Source organism: Tamandua tetradactyla, chromosome 3 (genome assembly GCF_023851605.1).
Source record: "Tamandua tetradactyla isolate mTamTet1 chromosome 3, mTamTet1.pri, whole genome shotgun sequence".
Classification (NCBI taxonomy): domain Eukaryota; kingdom Metazoa; phylum Chordata; class Mammalia; order Pilosa; family Myrmecophagidae; genus Tamandua; species Tamandua tetradactyla.
In genome coordinates, this window is record NC_135329.1 from 10197766 (window position 1) to 10213215 (window position 15450).

The 15450-nt window shown below is 42.6% G+C and overlaps 1 protein-coding gene across 5 annotated transcripts in view; it reads left to right on the forward strand.

Annotated features, from left to right (window-relative positions):
• DRC1 (dynein regulatory complex subunit 1) overlaps positions 1-15450 on the forward strand; it is a 58842-nt gene that overhangs the window by 23493 nt on the left and 19899 nt on the right. For all 5 annotated transcript variants that reach the window (XM_077152346.1, XM_077152350.1, XM_077152347.1 and 2 more), the window contains 2 exons: positions 33-119; positions 764-886. In XM_077152346.1, coding sequence (XP_077008461.1) covers positions 33-119; positions 764-886 — 210 coding nt within the window. The remainder of the gene's footprint in view (positions 1-32; positions 120-763; positions 887-15450) is intronic.

The following is a 15450-nucleotide window of genomic DNA, read 5'->3' on the forward strand; positions in this document are numbered from 1 at the left end:
GACACAAGATCCATATTCCTTCTTGGTTACAGAAAGCCTTTGAGATGGAACGACAGGAGCTACTGGCGAGTAATAAGAAGAAATGGGAGCGGGCTCTGCAGGCTCACAATGCTAAAGAGGTACAGTGGTGCAGTGGACAGGATGGGGATGTGGGATCAAGGGGTGGCTGGTGGAGTCTGGGGTGATATCTCCTGTGACAGAACTGGTTCAGTTTTTTGGACCTCAGGCAGGATTGCCATGGCACACATTCATTACTGCACTCATAGTTACCCAGTGTGGCCCAGCAGATGGGGGCTGGTTCCTTGATGGCAGCGAGTACCATCTTGCATCTTGGTATGGTTTTCATGGTCCTGTCACCCGTTTCTTTGTTTCCTGGACATCTACCCAGCTGAGACTATTCATGACCCAAGAAGGTGTTTTAAGAGTTTTTTTTTTTTCTTAAAGAGTGTGAGTTTTCACTCTATTACAGAGATGCACAGAATAAAGAGGTGACTTGACCAAGATCCAATGGATGTGCAAGAGCTATAAGCTAGGCTTAATTTCTTAATGGAGCATTCCTCTGGGAAATTCTAGAGTGAGAATTAAGCAATATAAGCCATGATCTGAGAGTTCAGAGTTTGGAGCATAGAGGCTTCTGCTGGACTCCCTGCAGGGTCACAAAACTTTCCAGCCCTCCACTGTGTCATGCTTATTGGGCCACCTGAAGGATTGGGTTTGGACAGGGACTGTACCTGCCTTTCTCTTTGTATTTCTCTACCTTCAGCTGGAGTATCTTATGAACCGCATTAAGAAAGTAGAGGAATATGAGAAGCAGCTCAACAAGCAGATGATATGGGATTGCGAAGAGTACAACATGATCAAGATCAAGCTGGAGCAGGATGTGCAGGTGTGACTTGTTCCTCACTTAGGTGTCTGGGTGGCAGAGCAGGTGGAGAACACCTGTGAACATTTCGTCTTTAGCAACTACCCATAATGTTCTAGAATCAGTCCATCTAAAAATTATTTATTAGTTATCTGCTTTGCTTTAAATTGTCAAAGAAGCTCACATACAAGATATACATGGAGGAATGCTTTCCTTAAGAAACCAGTGAACTACCAAGATGCGGAGGGGGTCTGGAAACCATGGCATGTGAGGAGTAGTTGAGAGAACTATGTATGTATTTTGACCTGTTAAAGGGGAAATGCTCCTAGGAAAAGCTAGACTATGTCAGAAAGCCAGAGCTAGGCCTCCCACCACTAACATAGCTGTCATCCAGTGAGCGTCTCCCATATTCCCAACATGCAATGCCTCTAATGCTCTGATAACATGACATATAACAGCATTTTAGAGACCAGGAAACTGAGGCTCAGAGACAAGGCCACATATCTAGTAAATGGTAGACCCTGGATTCAAACACAGGTCTGTCTGGCTCAAAGGCCTACATCCTCCCCATCATTGTAGACAGTCCCCTGACTGATGAATGGAAATTCATTAGGCAGATTTTAACTCACGATTAGAAAACAACCTTCTAAAAGTTAAAACTATCCGGTAATGAAAAGGTTTGTCTCACAAGACAGAGTCCCTGCTCATAAAGTATTCAAAGGCTGAATGCCTGTGTCTGTTCTCAGTGTTGAAGAGGAATTTCTGTGGTGGGAAGGGGAGTAGCCTTTATGGTCTTTAAAGTTCTTTCTGAACCTAGGGTTCTGTGTCTGAGTACCACTTCAAGGACTGTGTCTCTAAGTGCATTTAGATTTACTGCAAGTGCATCTTAATGCTCAAGCACATTCTGTGCATTTTAGTCTCTAGAATAGCGTGTTAGATTAAAGCTTTTCCCTGTTCTTACTCCTCCTGTAGTTTCATATAAGTAAGTTAAATTAAAACCCCGCTAGACTACAAAGTGTTTTGCCAGTGTCGAGAATTTCCCAGGCCCTTATCATCTTAATGTTATGAAAATGAGAGTTACTGACAAAGAACAGTAGAAGTCTGTAAAGGAGCAGCACTGTTTATGTGGGCTGTATATGTTATGGTTTTAATGAAAGTGACTATTGTTAAACTTCCTGATTCTCCTGAACTTATCTTGGTTCTATGATAATTTAGGTGACAAAGCTACGTATTGTTGGTCCTAAACAGATATATGGAATCTCATGTTCTTAATCTGGTATCTAAACACTTGACCAAAGACAAAAAGTGCTGGGACATGGAGAGACTAGGGCTGAGGAGGTAGAGATAAGAGTAGAGAGGGACAGAGAGGCCGAAAGCCTGGAAGAACTGGCTGTCCGGGTTCACCTTGTCCACATGAAGTGCTGCTGGAGTATATGCATGGGAAGAGGCAGACAGATGGAGATACTCAGAATGAGGAAGTGTGTTCAAACCTTCGTATACCAGTTCTTTTCTGTGTTAAGTGGAAATCAAGAGTACACTGGGCCACATTCTCCCTTTTAACTAGAAAAATAAAATAAAATAAAATCAGATTGAACCATATGGTAATATGTGGGATAGTTTAGTGGGATTGAACTTTATCATAGTACTTCATACATTCAGCAGACATTGAAGTCAAATAACATTGGTTTTTGTTACAAAGATATGGCATGCAGTTAAATATCAAATATGGTCTTCCCAACTGTATTAGATTCCTGGCTGATAAAACAAATACTGTACAATGGGCTGGCTTAAAATCAGGAATTTATAGGCTCAGGGTTTCTGAGGCTGGAAGGCTTACTTCCTCCTAGGGTAGATATCTTTTGGCTCGTTGGCAATCATTGGGGTTCCTTGGCATTTCATCACATGGCAATACATATGTACCTTCTCCTTTCTTTTCCAGCTTCTGTTGACTTCCAACTTTTGGCCACTCATCATGACTTCTCTTTCTGTGTCCAATATCCATTGCCTATAACGATGTCAGCCATATTGGATTAAGGTCACCCTCACTCAGTTTAGCTACACTTAACTAATAGCATCTTCAAAAGTCCTATTTACAGATAGGTTCCCAACCACAGGAGCAGGGGTTGGAATCTGAACGTGCCTTTTGTGGGGCTTGTGATTCAGTTCCCATCACCAACTAATTTGTAGCAGTGTGTCAGTTCTAAAATATGGAACTAAAATTCTTGCAAAATCACCAGTAATACAAAGAATCTAATACACATGGATTTGGTTTGATGGGAAAAGTACACAAAGTAAAGGAAAATTTCTACTTGTCAAGCATTCCCTGCCAGTAAAGGTCAAATTATTAATAATTGATGCAAAGGGAAACCTATAAACATTGTACACTTGAAAGGGATTTTACTACTCCTTACCCTAAAATAAAAGTGATAGAATAATTTAGTTATTAATGAAGGAAGTAAATGTGTTTTTTTTTAGACCTTACATGCTCATTAAAAATTTTTAAATGGTTCAAATTTAGGGGAAGCTCTTTTATTTATTCATTTATTTAAAAATTATTATTAATTTTTTTTACTTCCCAACTTGTTCAATGAGGACAGCATAACCCTATTACAAAAACAAACAAATAAGTAAGAGGCAAGGATTACAATATTACAAAACAATATCTCTCATTAACAGAGATGTAAATATCCTTAACAAAATAGTAACATATTATATCTGAGAATAAATAAAAGAATATACATCATGCCTGTGGAACTTTGAATTATGTACTCTAACAAAAGCATGTTCTTAATCTTAATCCTCATTCCTTGGGGGTGTGAAACCATTTGTAAATAGGACCTTTTGAAGGTGTTATTTTTAATTAAGGTGTGACCTATTGAATCCAGATGAGTCTTTTTTTTAAAAATATTTTTATTATAAACAATGAACAGACTTACAAACATTCTTGATGTACAAATATTCTTGACATGGTTTCAATCAGTGGCTCACAATATCATCACATAGTTGTGTATTCATCACCCTGATCAGTTTTTGTGCATTTACATCTCTCCAGTAAAGGAAGGAGAAAAGAAAACTCATACATGCCATATGCCTTACCACTCTGTTTCATTAACCACTAGTATTTCAATCTACTCAATTTATTTTAACCTTTGTTCCCCCTATTATTTATTTTTTACCCATATTTTTTACTCATTTGTCCATACCGTAGATAAAAGGAACATCAGACACAAGGTTTTCACAAACACATAATCACATTGTGAAAGCTATATCATTATACAATCATCTTCAAGAATCATGGCTATGGAACAACAGCTCTACAGTTTTAGGCACTTCCCTCTAGCCACTCTAAGACGCCATAAACTAAAAAGGGGATATCTATATAATGTATAAGAATAACCTCCAGGATAATCTCTCGACTCTGTTTGAAATTTCTCAGCCATGATACTTTATTTTGACTCTTCCCCCTTTTGGTTGAGAAGGTTTTCTCAATCCCTTGATGCTGAGTCCCAGCTCATTCTAGGATTTCTGTCCCATGTTGCCAGGGAGGTTTATACCCTTGGGAGTCATGTCCCACGTAGACAGGGGGAGGGCAATGAGTTTGCTTGCCGTGTTGCCTGAGGGAGAGAGAGGACACATCTGAGCAACAGAAGAGGTTCTCTGAGGGTGACTCTTGGGCATAATTTTAAGTAGGCTTAGTCTATCCTTTGCAGGAATAAGTTTCATGGGAACAAACCCCAAGATTGAGGGCTCAGCCTATTGATTTGGTTATCTCCACTGCTTGCAAGAATATCAGGAATTCTCCAAATGGGGAATTCTGCAAATACTTCTTTATTCACTGTTCAAGGGGTGGTTCTTTTAATATCAGAATATTAATCACAAAATATTGAGTACAAATTATTTAACAAATCCTGTGAAATTACCACATGCAAGGCACAAAGATAAATAAGATATAGTACCTACCCTCAAGGAACTTCCATTCTATTAAGGAAGTACAAAGTCTACATAAATAATCTAAAGGAGCAAGTGATGGGGAAGAAAGAGGTAAGCAAGAGCGTGGGCTTGAATGTGAATTTGGTAGTCTTACAGTTCCACAACAGAACACTGGGGTCCCATCCCAGTGTCGAGGCTGATGGTAAAGAAGCTCAGCAGGATCTCTGAAGTCAGCTAAGAAGGCAGAGGATATTGCTAAGGTGGGAGGTTTCCCCAAGACTGTGGGCAGAGATGGCACCAGAAAGCAGCTGCTTAGAAGCTTGTGCTGCACTGGGAAAAAGAAGGAAAGGTGTAATCCACACCTGCAGTGCCTTTAACCTTGAAGGACTTTCATAACACATTACATTGTGACCTAAAACCCAACATGGTAGTTTGCCAAGTATCTTTGCGCAATTAATAAACAACACAGATATTCAACAAAATCTATTACAATTTTCAATATAAAGCTATATTCAATGTGTGACAATTAAAGGTGGCTGAAACCTGGAATAGTTAACAATAGAATCACTGATACTAAAATTATCGTGAGTATAAGGTCTTGAAAATAAATGATGGATAGTATAAACCATACAAATGCCTGCTGTAGCTGTTCTATTCTGAGAGGCACAATTCTGTTATTAGTTCTGTAAGTTTATTGACATGTTGACATACTGCTGAAAGCTCCTAAGTGGCATCATAAACAGGAACCAGCATGAGGTTGAAGGAATAGTCCTTTTGTTTTGGAACAGAACTGAGAAGGCAGAGTGGTTTATTCTGTGATTTGGTAGAGATGGTGAAACAGTGGTACATGTTGCATTCATAGCTATCAAGGAATTAGCTTGCCAAGAATATACTCCAGCAAAGACAGAAGCAAACGTTTTCCACCAGAGGAAGTGAAAAACAGCTACTAAATATTCAACCACCCTAAACAAGCAAAGAAATATGATTAAAACAACCAAGGAACAGCTAGGTTTTTTGGCCTATAAAATCAGTATAGATTTAAGGTTCTTTCATGTCACAAAGAAAAAGACATAGAACAAATTATCTTAGGTCAGAGTTTTATAAACTGTTCAGGTAGGTGAGACACTGATGGTAATTTCACAAAACTAACAAAAAATTGATGTCAGTGATATTTTTCTCCCTATCAAAATGTATGTAAAAATATATTACCGAGGAAAAATACTTAATCAGTTTTCAGCTATTATTATGCTGCTTTTAAGAATGAAATTAATTCATGGATGTTCACCCGACACAACTGTGTTATCAGTATAAAAACTGTTTGATAGCCAAATAAGTTTGGAAAATGCTGTCTTAATACTGGGCACTTATTGCAAAGCTGTGAGAAGAAGGCCGTTGCTCTGCAGTTCATCAGAGCAGACTTCTAGGCCCTCAGGGTCTCAGGGCTCCCACATGTGTCAGTCCCAGGGGAGACTGGAACAGCCAGCCACTCATTGTCATTCTAAATCATTCCAGATCCACAGCAGCTCTGGAGAGCATCCATCTCTGTAAACACTGTGTTGTGGGGATCTTACTGTGGGGAGTCAGGTGTAGCAAGAGGGAGAGACACAGGAGATGCTTGTATCCTCGCAGGTCCTGGAGACAGAGTCACAGCTTGCCTTGGAGGGTCACAGAAGAAGCCCATCTGGAGCCTGGGGCTCAAATCCATGGGTGGGGAGGCAGAGGAGAGCCTGGGGGCCTGGGATGGCATCTTTTCTAGCATTGCAGAGGTGGGGGCACTATCTGACAGGGACAGCTTGAGGACTCTCTATCAGGAAAGGACATTATTAACTGGGGGCATCATTGACCAAGAGTGGGTGTTTTGCTTTGTTTTTCTGATAACAGTGTTCCTGCTTGCTCATTTTGTCACCATCCTACATGGAGCTCTTGGACTTTTGTGCCAAGCCACCTCATAGACCGATGGCCAGTCTGAGGCACTGTCCAGCTGTGGCATGGTTGGCTTGGCTCTGATTGCTCACCCACTCAGTTGTGACCAGGGCTGGGCATATTAGAAGCACTGGGACATAATTATTACAACTGTGCAGGAAGGGCCGTGGGGAGTCCCTCTCCTTAGAAGACACCTAGATGATCCCTAGAAGAATACAGAGGCCAGGGTGGCAACTCAGCTTGGGACCACCCAGGAGAATTGCATTGCAGTGAGGCTGCACTGTCAGCATCTTCTGTTCAGGCCAGCAATTTCAAAATTAAATTTTTTTTTTTGACTTTGAAAATACTTTTTTATTCACTGTTCAAATCACTCTGGGATTTATAGGGCATCACTCTGGACAAACTGACAAAATCTCATGCACAATGTTCCATGTACTTATGGTGTTCAATTAAGCTGTCTACATAAGTTATATTAGGAAATGCACTAATCAAAACATAAATTTTGTACCAAATAAACGTTTTTTGCTTTAGTCTCACACATAAGCTAAAATTTTAAAATATTAATTACCACATATTTTCAGCACCCTGCAGTAATGACATTTCTTTGTTCTTCCTCATGTGAAAACATTTTTTAAATTTGTGCATTTAGTCACTATCATTGTACACTCTAGGCATTCTTAGATCATACCAACTCAGTCTTTATTGTCTATCTTTCCTTCTGATTTCATTTGTGCCCCCAGCCCTCTTCCCTCTATCATTCTCACATGTCAAAATTAAATTTTGATCATACTTGCAAAGAAGAGTGAGGTGCAGCTCCTGACAGCTCCCTGCCCCACCCCACACGTCCTGTCTGAAGGCCTGGCCTGGTCTAGAGCTTCCTGGCCTGGCTGCAAGCTCAGTGCTGATGGTGCGCAGGCGTTTCCCGTGACTAATGAGAGGTTACGCCAGGAGTTGCTCTTTGGAAAACAATTTATTGAGTCTTTGATCTAGCAGTCTTGCTTCTGAAAATCTGCTTTAAAGGAAATATACAAAATACTTCCCAGTTTTAATATACAGTTTATTCTGGCATTATTTTTTAATATTGAAAATGATCAAAACAGCATGGAAGTAGAGCCATAGGGAAATGATATCATATTATGATATATAGTAAATATACCATAAATATTTACTATATGGTAAGATATTATATGATAAAATATTGTGTAGCCATTAAAATGATGTTAGTAATAGAAAATTCTTAGGTTGTAATAAAGTAAGAAAATGAGGAGGTAAAATTTTAGGTATAGTTTGATCTCAACTTTGTAAAGCACACCGGAAGGAAACATGCTGATATGTTAACAAAAATTCACTTTGGGTGGTAGAATTATGGCTAGTTTTCCCTTCCCATTCTTCTGTGCTTTCTTCTTTTTCCTTTGCTGTACTTTCCAGATTTTCTAAAATGAGAAAATTCCACTTTCAAAATCAGGAAAAGGTTTTACAAGAAAAAGTACATAACTCAAAAAGATAAATAAGAATATGACGGAACAAGGAGAGAAATTGAGAGTTATAGTCAGCTCTCATTTGTGGTGCTTTGAAGCTCTATGTACCCGAGGAAAACACGTTCTCAAATTTAATCCATTCCTGGGGGCGCGAACCCCCTGGAGCAGGGCCTTTTGAGGAAGTCCCTTCAGTTAAGGCATGGCCCACCCCACTCACAGTGGGCCTTAATCCTATCACTGGAGTCCTTTATAAACTGAATGAAATTCAAACAGAAGAGAGAGAGAGCCACAGAGGAAGCAGCTAGTGACTGAGATCACCGGAACCCAGAAGAGAAGGGTGAAGCGGGGTGAGGCCGCCACGTGCCCTGCCATGTCACCAGCTCAGGGCTGAGGAAGGCCGTTGGCTGGTGCAGCCCCAGCATGCCACAGCCTCCAGGGCATCGTCTCGGTGAGGCCTGGATTTGACCTTTCTTTTAGCCTCAAAACTGTAAGCAAATAAATTCCCATGATTTAAATGACCTATTATGTGGTATTTGCTTAAGCAGCCCAGGAGACGAAAGCATATCTCAATGACCAAAATGGTTCTTGATTCGCCATCTGTATTAGTTAGGGTTCTCTAGAGAAACAGAACCAACAGGGAACACTTGCAAATATAAAATTTATGAAAGTGTCTCACGTGACCGTAGGAACGCAGAGTCCAAAATCCACAGGGCAGGCTGCGAAGCCGATGACTCCAATGGATGGCCTGGACAAACTCCACAGGAGAGGCTCACCAGCCAAAGCAGGAATGCAACCTGTCTCCTCTGAGTCCTCCTTAAAAGGCTTCCCATGATTGGATTTAGCATCACTAATTGCAGAAGACACTCCCCTTTGGCTGATTACAAATGGAATCAGCTGTGGATGTAGCTGACGTGATTATGACCTAATCCTATGAAATGTCCTCATTGCAACAGACAGGCCAGCGCTTGCCCAATCAGATGAACAGGTACCACAACTTGGCCAAGTTGACACCTGTCCCTAACCATGACAGTCCACCCCTTGTCAACTTGGCACATATATATATATATATACATCACCTTAGACCATACTTAATTTCCAAATGAAAGCAAATAAGCACACATTTTTTCTTTTATCTGACAATACTCAACTGTCCTGCATATAACTGGAAACACATTAAATCTCTCCAGAATAGCGTGCAGATCCTTGGGCAACATTCATTCTTAAACTTGATATCTTACAACTTAAATAGTATAACACAAACAAAACAGCATTACAGTCCTCGTTTCTGTAACTGATCACGTGGTCGAAGTTCATATTTATCACTACCTTCTTCCACTACCCATTCCATGTTCCCTTTCCCCTCAGCAAGCACTTCAGCTGGCCGTGGTTCCTTGCCTGGTGGGGTGACCCAAACCTTCATTCCTGAAGTCTCAGAGCCATTAGTGGTCCTGCCTGGATTGTGTTGTTGCAGTTTTCCATTGATTTTAATCACAAGGCATGGTAGTACTAATAGACGCCCCAGGGATCTCCTATATTCCAGGAAAACTCTTCTTTACCTCCATTATGTAGTTGCAGTCCTACTTCCTTCTGATAGTCAGGGTCAATTACCCCAGACAATAATGTAATCCCCTTCTTGGTGTGTTGATCCAGAGGCATAAGTAGCCCAAAGTGGCCAGGTGGCAATCTTAACTTCCAGTTCAGTGGTATCACTGTTGTTTCTCCTGGAGAAAGCACACCCCGTTTTGGAACTAAAACCTGTAGACCAGCAGAACTCGGGGTAGCAGGGACAGGAAGCAAAAATTTTCCTAGTGGATCACTAGGAGTAATAGTGAGTGGCACCACACCCATTTCCACCCCTTGGTTCCTGGACCCATGGATCCTGGCTATGGGAGAAACAGCACCATACAGTGGACACTGATTCAGAGCATACACAGCTTCCTGGAGAACATTACCCCAGCCTTTCAAGTTTTTGCCACCTAGTTGGCATCGTAATTGAGTTTTCAAAAGGCCATTCCACCGTTCTATCAATCCAGCAGCTTCTGGATGATGGGGAACATGGTAAGACCAGAGAATTCCATGAGCATGTGCCCATTCCTGCACTTCATTTGCTGTGAAGTGTGTTCCTTGATCCGAAGCAATGCTATGTGGAATACCATGACGATGGATAAGGCATTCTGTAAGCCCACGGATAGTAGTTTTGACAGAGGCATTGCGTGCAGGGAAAGCAAACCCATATCCAGAGTATGTGTCTATTCCAGTTAGAACAAATCGCTGCCCCTTCCATGAAGGGAGTGGTCCAATGTAATCAACCTGCCACCATGTAGCTGGCTGGTCACCTCGGGGAATGGTGCCATATCGGGGGCTGAGTGTGGGTCTCAGCTGCTGGCAGATTGGGCACTCAGCAGTGGCTGTGGCCAGGTCAGCCTTGGTGAGTGGAAGTCCATGTTGCTGAGCCCATGCATAACCTCCATCCCTACCACCATGACCACTTTGTTCATGAGCCCATTGGGCAATAACAGGAGTTGCTGAGGAAAGAGGCTGACTGGTATCCATAGAACGGGTCATCTTATCCACTTGATTATTAAAATCTTCCTCTGCTGAAGTCACCCTCTGGTGTGCATTCACATGGGACACAAATATCTTCATGTTTTTAGCCCACTCAGAAAGGTCTATCCACATACTTCTTCCCCAGACCTCTTTGTCACCAATTTTCCAATTATGGTCTTTCCAAGTCCCTGACCATCCAGCCAAACCATTAGCAACAGCCCATGAGTCAGTATACAAACGCACCTCTGGCCAGTTTTCCTTCCAAGCAAAATGAACAACCAGGTGCACTGCTCGAAGTTCTGCCCACTGGGAGGATTTCCCCTCACCACTGTCCTTCAAGGACACCCCAGAAAGGGGTTGTAATGCTGCAGCTGTCCACTTTCGGGTGGTACCTGCATATCGTGCTGAGCCATCTATAAACCAGGCCCGAGTTTTCTCTTCCTCAGTCAATTCACTGTAAGGAACTCCCCAAGAGGCCATAGCTCTGGTCTGGGAAAGAGAAGGTAATGTGGCAGCAGGAGTGGAAACCATGGGCATCTGTGCCACTTCTTCATGTAACTTACTTGTGCCTTCAGGACCTGCTCTGGCTCTATCTCGTATATACCATTTCCACTTTACAATAGAGTGCTGCTGTGCACGCCCAACTTTATGGCTTGGTGGGTCAGACAACACCCAACTCATGATAGGCAACTCAGGTCTCATGGTAACTTGGTGGCCCATGGTTAAGCGTTCAGTCTCTACTAAGGCCCAGTAGCAGGCCAAAAGCTGTTTCTCAAAAGGAGAGTAGTTATCTGCAGCAGATGGTAAGGCTTTGCTCCAAAATCCTAAGGGTCTGCGTTGTGATTCTCCTATAGGGGCCTGCCAAAGGCTCCAGACAGCATCTCTATTTGCCACTGACACTTCCAGCACCATTGGATCTGCTGGATCATATGGCCCAAGTGGCAGAGCAGCTTGCACAGCAGCCTGGACCTGTCGCAGAGCCTCCTCTTGTTCAGGTCCCCACTCAAAATTAGCAGCTTTTCTGGTCACTCGATAAATGGGCCGGAGTAGCACACCCAAATGAGGAATATGTTGTCGCCAAAATCCAAAAAGACCCACTAGGCGTTGTGCCTCTTTTTTGGTTGTGGGAGGGGCCAGATGCAGCAATTTATCCTTCACCTTAGAAGGGATATCTTGACATGCCCCACACCACTGGACACCTAGAAATTTTACTGAGGTGGAAGGCCCCTGTATTTTTGTTGGATTTATCTCCCATCCTCTGACACGCAAATGCCTTACCAGTAAATCTAGAGTAGTTGCTACTTCTTGCTCACTAGGTCCAATCAACATGATATCATCAATATAATGGACCAGTGTGATGTCTTGTGGGAGGCAGAAACGATCAAGGTCTCTGCGAACAAGATTATGACATAGGGCTGGAGAGTTGATATACCCCTGAGGTAGGACAGTGAAAGTATATTGCTGACCTTGCCAGCTGAAAGCAAACTGTTTCTGGTGGTCCTTCCTAATAGCTATTGAGAAAGAAGCATTTGCCAGATCAATAGCTGCATACCAGGTACCAGGGGATGTACTGATTTGCTCAAGCAATGATACTACATCTGGAACAGCAGCTGCAATTGGAGTTACTACCTGGTTGAGTTTACGATAATCCACTGTCATTCTCCAAGACCCATCTGTTTTCTGCACAGGCCAAATAGGAGAGTTGAATGGGGATGTGGTGGGAATCACCACCCCTGCATCTTTCAAGTCCTTAAGAGTGGCAGTAATCTCTGCAATCCCTCCAGGAATACGGTATTGCTTTTGATTTACTATTTTGCTTGGTAGGGGCAGTTCTAGTGGCTTCCACTTGGCCTTTCCCACCATAATAGCCCTCACTGCACGAGTTAGAGAACCAACGTGGGGATTCTGCCAGTTGCTCAGTATGTCTATGCCAATTATACATTCCGGAACTGGGGAAATAACTACAGGATGGGTCCGGGGGCCCACTGGACCCACTGTGAGACGGACCTGAGCTAAAACTCCATTGATCACCTGGCCTCCATAAGCCCCCACTCTGACTGGTGGTCCAGAGTGACGTTTTGGGTCCCCTGGAATTAATGTCACTTCTGAACCAGTGTCTAATAATCCCCGAAATATCTGATCATTTCCTTTTCCCCAATGCACAGTTACCCTGGTAAAAGGCCGTCGGTCTCCTTGGGGAAGACTTAGAGGAAGGTTAACAGTATAAATTTGTGGCAGTGTAACAGGTTTCTTCCCCATAGGGACCTGGCCTCCCCTTCATTCAAGGGGCTCAGGGTCTGTAAACTGTTTCAAGTCTGGAAATTGGTTAAGGGGCCGTGACTCTGTGTTTTTGTAATTCAGGTTAGACTTCTGTTCCCTTGACCTAGAACTCTTTTGTTTATACAGCTCCACCAAGAATTTAGTAGGCTGCCCTTCTATTGTATTTCTAGGCACCCCATGATTTACTAGCCAATGCCACAAATCTCTGCGTGTCATATAATTTTGATGCCTCCTTTGAGTTTGTTGTCTATTATAATACCCACGTCTACCCTGTCTTTGGTGATTAAGTGCTGCCACCTGGCTTCTGCCAACTCGGGATCCTGTCATCCCCATTGTGTTTAAGGATTCCAGCTCAGTGACAGCAGTTCCTACAGTAATATCTGACCTACAGAGAAGTGCAACCACAGAGCTCTTGAGGGATGATGGTGCTAGTCTCACAAATTTATTTCTCACTGTTCTGGTAAAAGGTGCATCCTCTGGACATTCCTGGGGTGTAAGAGCAGGCTTTGCATGATAAATCCACTCTAACATCCCAATCTCTCTAAGCCTCTGGATCCCCTCATCTACATTATACCAGGGCAGTTCTGGCATTTCAACCTCAGGTAATGTTGGCCACCTTTTGATCCATGTTTCAACCAACCACCCAAACAAACTGTTAACACCTTTTCTAACTGCTCTAGCTATAACATTGAATGCAGAATCTCTGCTTAGTGGGCCCATATCAATAAATTCAGCCTGATCCAGCCTTATATTCCTCCCACCATTATCCCACACTCTTAAAATCCATTGCCACACATATTCCCCTGATTTCTGTCTATATAAATTGGAAAACTCACACAGTTCTTTTGGAGTGTAACGTACCTCCTCATGTGTGATACTTTGTACCTCACCTTTAGGGGCCTGTTGGGACTTTAGTCTAGTTATAGGTCTAGAAGAAATGAGGGGTGGTGGGGGTGGGTCATGAAAAGAATTAGAAATATCTTCCAAGCCATTTGCTTCAGGGCTTTCATTTGCAGTTTCATCTGGTGAAACAGGATTAATAACTTTAGGGCTAATCCCTTCAGGAGGAGGTTGGGTGGCCAATTCCTCAAGGCAGGCTGGAGGTGGGGCAGCTATGTCCTCAGGGCAGACTATTACAGGGTTATCTAAAGAAGGCTCAGCATGGTCTAGGGTTTCAACCTCACCCCCAAGATCATTATCAATCCATATGTCACCATCCCATTTTTCAGGGTCCCACTCCTTTCCAATCAATGCCCTCACTTTAACGGCAGACACCATGCAAGACTGAGATTTCAGTTTACGTTGTAAAGTTGCTACTCTAACAATAAGATTCTGAGTCTGATTTTCAGAGATCTCAAGTCTACGACTACAGGAAATAAAATTTTCCTTCAGGATACTCATAGAAACCTCTACATCTTTCAGACGGCACTTAAGCTTCTTGTTTGAAGCCTTAAGCCCATCCCTTTCACCCTTTAATGTAGACAGTGTATCTAACAATAACCAACCAACATCTCTATAACTCTTATTCCTACAAAACTCTGTAAAGGTGTCAAAAACATTATCCCCCAGAGTCTGGCTTCGTACAAGCGAAGCATTAGGAGAATCGAATGATGATATTTTGACTATCTCCTTTGCCAGCTCAGTCCATGGATTGGGAGTGTCATTCTGATTACGGGAATCAGAGTCCTTAGTGTCTCTGAGCCCAGTCAGAGTAGAAAACCATTCATAAAAACCCATTTTTAAGATTCTGTTCCTTAAGAACCACTCCTGGTACCAAGATGTATTAGTTAGGGTTCTCTAGAGAAACAGAACCAACAGGGAACACTTGCAAATATAAAATTTATGAAAGTGTCTCACGTGACCGTAGGAACGCAGAGTCCAAAATCCACAGGGCAGGCTGCGAAGCCGATGACTCCAATGGATGGCCTGGACAAACTCCACAGGAGAGGCTCACCAGCCAAAGCAGGAATGCAACCTGTCTCCTCTGAGTCCTCCTTAAAAGGCTTCCCATGATTGGATTTAGCATCACTAATTGCAGAAGACACTCCCCTTTGGCTGATTACAAATGGAATCAGCTGTGGATGTAGCTGACGTGATTATGACCTAATCCTATGAAATGTCCTCATTGCAACAGACAGGCCAGCGCTTGCCCAATCAGATGAACAGGTACCACAACTTGGCCAAGTTGACACCTGTCCCTAACCATGACACCATCTGTTAAAGAACGAATGTTGTAAGCTCCTTTCTGAAGGAGATGTTCACATACTCAACCCACTAAGGAGATTTAAGTAGGTCTGCGATAGTTAAGTAGAATTCACTTGGCTCATCCCCTCAATGTTCCAATGTGAGGACCTCCGGATTTCCTGTGGAGCATGGGAATGTCATGTCCCCTTGGGATGTGTCGGCGCCTTTCTTCTCGGCTGTGTCACC